Source organism: Brassica oleracea, chromosome C3 (assembly GCF_000695525.1).
Source record: "Brassica oleracea var. oleracea cultivar TO1000 chromosome C3, BOL, whole genome shotgun sequence".
NCBI classification, from domain to species: domain Eukaryota; kingdom Viridiplantae; phylum Streptophyta; class Magnoliopsida; order Brassicales; family Brassicaceae; genus Brassica; species Brassica oleracea.
Genome location: NC_027750.1, coordinates 61,936,983 through 61,941,518, shown reverse-complemented (window position 1 = coordinate 61,941,518; position 4,536 = coordinate 61,936,983). Strand labels below are relative to the sequence as shown.

The window sequence follows — 4,536 nt, the reverse complement described above, 5'->3', positions numbered from 1 at the left end:
CATAATCTATATCCGTTCTAGATTCTTCTAACCTAATATCAGGCTGAAGTTCACTAACAGGTTGAGGTTCGCTAGTACTACCATATTCATAACCAGTTTCCCCATGAAGGTAACAAATTTTATAATTACTTGAAAACCCTTTCATATACAAATGAGTCCAAACATCAAATTCTTTTATAACCTTATTATTATTGCAAGTAGAGCAGAGACATCTTAACATACCACTTTTTGCATCCGGTTGCTGTTGAACAAGCCTCATGAATTCTCCAATCCCTTGAACGTATTCTTTCGTAAGCAAATTGGTGTTGGGATCCAAATGAGGTTTATCCATTCACGAACGATAATAAGCTCCTGAAGACATGATTTTCACGGAATTGTTATGACTAAATAGAATGAAGATAAAATGAAGTGGGAATGAGTTGAATGAGGAGGGGTTGCATTTATAGAAAATTGCTTACGGCCATCCGACGAATTTTTGATAAAATTCTGACGGATGTAAAATAGTCCGTCGGAATACCGTCGGTATTTTCCAATCTCAAACGGCTATACAACGGTCATATATATTTGTCGGCAACGGTCACATGGTTCGTCGAAAATTCATCGGAAAATTCCGACGGAATACCGACAACGGTAACGGTTATATCTGTTAAATTGGAATGTCGTCAGAAGTTCGTCGGTATATTCCGACGAATTTCCAACGACTACAACGGTTACATGTTTTATCGGAATGTCGTCGAAAAGTCGTCGAAAAGTCGTCGGAAAATTCCGACGAGCCATGTTTCGTCGGAATTCCGTCGGAAATGGCCGACGGAATTCCGACGACTTCAAATTTTTGGTTTTCGTCGGAAATTGGTCGGAAATCCGTCACAAACGTCCGACGACATTGAAGTCTGTCGGAATTCGGCGTGTTTTCTTGTAGTGCTGGGGCTAGCTTTACCACTTTCATATTTCATTTTAGGGTTTAGTGATTAGGTTTTGGGGTTTGGTTTATGGAAGGTTTGTGTTGACGTTGGGGTAAGCATTACCTCATTCCATGTAATCATAGACATTTCAAAATTTGAACAATATATACTATGCTATTTTTTTTGTTACTATTATATTTTAATAATGTTTCATATGTACTATTTGCATATTTTAATATTTGGGTTAGAGTTTATATTTTCTTTTAGGGTTTAGTGATTAGTGTTTTGGATTTAGTTTATAGAAAGTTTGGATAAACGATGGGGTAAGCATTACATACTTCCATGCAATCGTATATATTTCAAAATTTGAACAATATGTAATATGCTATTTTGTTGTTACTATTCCATTGCTAGGGTTGTGCTACACTATGTTAGTTATATGGAATATGAACTTTGTACTTTCATTTTTTCGCATATGTTCATATATGTTACGTACTTTGAATACACTTTTTACTTTAAAATGTCTACTATTTTTTTCTCATTTTATTGTATACAGTTAAAATTTAGGTGGTAAATAAATCCGGGATATGCATTTTGTTTCCATATGTGATTGTAAATACGTCAGAAAAAACACGACGTCATTTACTCTTTCATTTGCAGCTGGAAACTTGTTAAGTGGAGGGATAAAACCGAACAGTTTGGAGTTTAAATATCTGACATAGCATTACGGCAAAATTATTGTCACTCACCTAATTTGTTTTGAAAATATGGCTATTACGCAAAGAAGCCCTTTTATTTTCGTCACCTGTATGCTAAAGAGACTCCCTGAGCCATATGAAACGAATGGGATATAAATGTAGCCCAAACAAAATGTTAAAGAAACATTTCTATATTTTTTTCTTCTCCCCGATCTTGATTTTATTCTTCTAGTTGGAATCTAAACAAAATTTTGATAGTATGTATATAATTTAATTATCAATGAGGATATCTTATACATTGTTTAGTTCAGCTAAATCCCAAAACATTTAAATCCAGCTTTGAAAAATTGCATATGCTAAAATTGCATATGATAAAAAAATTCCCTGGGGGATTACGGCCTGGACAATGTCCAAATTGTATATGAACCTCCTGGTTAAGAAAAAAAAAAATTCATATGATAAAGCCTGCACCAAATGACGTTGGAACAAAAGCTTTAATTGTATTTTAATAATAAATGTTTAATTTAAATAAAATATATTTTTATGAAAGTTTTGTAAACATAAAATATTTGGGTTAATTATTAAATTTTTATAAGTTGAAAATACTATTTACAATTATTAACCAAATAAAAAAGGAATCATTTGTGGATATTTCTTTTTAGAGTCAAAAATAGAATAATGTATAAGAAGAAAATTCAACTCAATTTCAGAATTACACTATTTTAGAGAAAAAAAAAATGAAATAATACATTGGCTATGCTCTAAAGCCTTGGTTTCATGAGCTTTAACCCACGATCGACTTCTTTAGCCATTTCTTTCTTCAAGTTAACCATTGCATTTCTTGGCAATGTCATGACAACTTTAGCCTCACCTTCCATTGATGGATCCAACTTCGGAGGTCTCATGATAATCCCGAAGTTACGTTCGTACTTCTGAGGTGTCAGCGGCCATATATTCACAGGCTTGTTCCAACCAAAGTCCATGGACTCGAACAATCCGGTGTTTCTCAAGTCTGTCAATAGAAATACACCATCAGCTACTCCTTCGAATTTGGCATATTCTTTCATCAATCTCTCTGAGTTCCTTAGCTCCTCCACGATATGCGTCTTGTCAAGAGATGATTTCTTGGCTCTCTTCACGAGCTTTGCAATGTCAGAGATCGATGATTCCTCTAGCTCTCTTGCAGGTATCTCAACATAAACGTCTATGTAAGCGTTACCATAGTAACCCTCGGGGAGTGGTGGATCTAGAACATTTCGGATTCCGACGGTTATGATAAGAACAGTGATGCCGTCTAAGTTTAGCTTCAAGGCCCGAGATGTTGCTTTCCATATGTAAGCACAAAGAATTTCGAAAGTAGTGAAACGCTCCTTAAGTACCACAGTGTCTTTAAGCCCACTTATATTTTCAGCCATAATGTTTACCGTCTCTGTGACCTGGGGATCAAATATAGGATATAAACCAAAGTTTGTCTTGAATTAACAAACAATAAAGATTTTTCTCGAATGTGTGACTTTTTCATATGTGGTAATTGACATTTAGCATTTTTCAATACCTGGTTAATTTTTTAATTTGTTTTTTGTCCGTTTGATGTTAAATGGAGATCATTAACAAATATGAACGTAAACAGCAACGTCCGAAGTCTTAAATAATTTTCATAGTTCTAACAAGAAAATGATATCTAAGAAAACATTATTTCATAAATAAGTAAAACGCAACTAAATGTATAAATTAAAGAGCATTATAGTCAAAAGTCTAATCATCGTAAAGATTGTAGTTAGATTGTGTGCGTCTACTTTTAACTGGTAAGTAGACTATGCAAAAATATGATAAACAAATATTTTCTTACGGCATAAGATGCAAAACACTAACAAACTAATAATTAAAATTTATCAATTATAATATATAGTAGATGATTTTGACAAACTTAGTGATCCAAAATTGATGTGAATAAACATACCATATCACCGCTTGGCATATATGGTGATGTGGCCATAAGACCTTCGTAATCAGCGCCGGGTACTTTAGCCGGCTCACCGTCTAATTTCCCGACCAGTCGCTCTCTTTGCCACACCGGCACTACCGATAGCTCGCTCTTTCCGCTGGCTAACTCGGTTAGAGCATTGAAGATCGTAGCCACACCATAGCCATCACACAACACGTGCGTCACTGCTATGCCAATGGTGAATCCACCGCAAGAAAATTTGGTCACCTTCAAAATCCAAAGGAAATATATTTTTCTTAATTAGATCTAACATTTTGATTAAAAAAATTTGACTGGCTTACAAAGAAACTATTTTGGCCAGTTTACAAAGAAACTAATTTTTGCTCAAATATGTGAATATTATATAAATATGGGAAGAACTTGTATGTAACACAAAAGCGATATATACAAGAAAGAGCTAGAATATCAACTTTTTTATTAGAAACTATATATATACAAGGGAAAAAACGATACCTAGTTTCAAAAAAGAAGAAGAAGATACCTGCAAAGAGAGAGGATCACAGCCATTGTCACTTTGAAAATTAACATCGAGCTCATGCACAAGTTGCATTGCAACTTCATCGGCAAAGTTTTCTACATAGTTTAGAGAGTAGAGATCATGATCTGCTGTAGCAACTGCGAAAGGCACTCCTTCCCCAATACAAACCAGCTGAAACTTTCCATCACTTTTTCGTCTCACTAGCTTGCCTGAAACTGGATAATAGTACAGCAGAAGGTCGGACAAAGCCTTCCTAAGAAGAGAGACCGGATCATTTTGGTTTTTCTCGTTTGGTTCATAAACGTAAATATATGCATACATAGGTTCGTTGATAGGTTCATTGTCTAAAGTAGAAAGGGAAAGATTTCCACAAGGTGTGTGTTTTAAGGGTTTAACAAACTCAACTGGTTTCTTTTCGAGTAATAGAGGTCTCGGTTTGGCTTGATTTGCCAT

At 34.7% G+C, this 4,536-nt stretch overlaps 1 protein-coding gene across 1 annotated transcript; it reads right to left on the bottom strand.

Moving 5' to 3' along the window:
* Window positions 1-2,361: 2,361 nt before the first annotated feature.
* Window positions 2,362-4,536, bottom strand: LOC106331163 (spermidine coumaroyl CoA acyltransferase-like). The gene is made up of 3 exons (XM_013769492.1): window positions 4,087-4,536; window positions 3,561-3,812; window positions 2,362-3,036 (listed from the first exon to the last, which is right to left on the bottom strand). The coding sequence occupies exons 1-3, from the start codon at window positions 4,534-4,536 to the stop codon at window positions 2,362-2,364; spliced, it is 1,377 nt and encodes a 458-aa protein (XP_013624946.1).

Bases quoted from the DNA above. Each gene is read 5' to 3' on its own strand.
- LOC106331163 (XM_013769492.1), bottom strand. From the start codon at position 4,536: ATGGCAAATCAAGCCAAACCGAGACCTCTATTACTCGAAAAGAAACCA. The intron at 3,813-4,086 runs GTATCTTCTTCT...TGGATTTTGAAG, and splicing joins GTGATCCTCTCTCTTTGCAG to GTGACCAAATTTTCTTGCGG. The intron at 3,037-3,560 runs GTATGTTTATTC...TTTGATCCCCAG, and splicing joins ATATGCCAAGCGGTGATATG to GTCACAGAGACGGTAAACAT.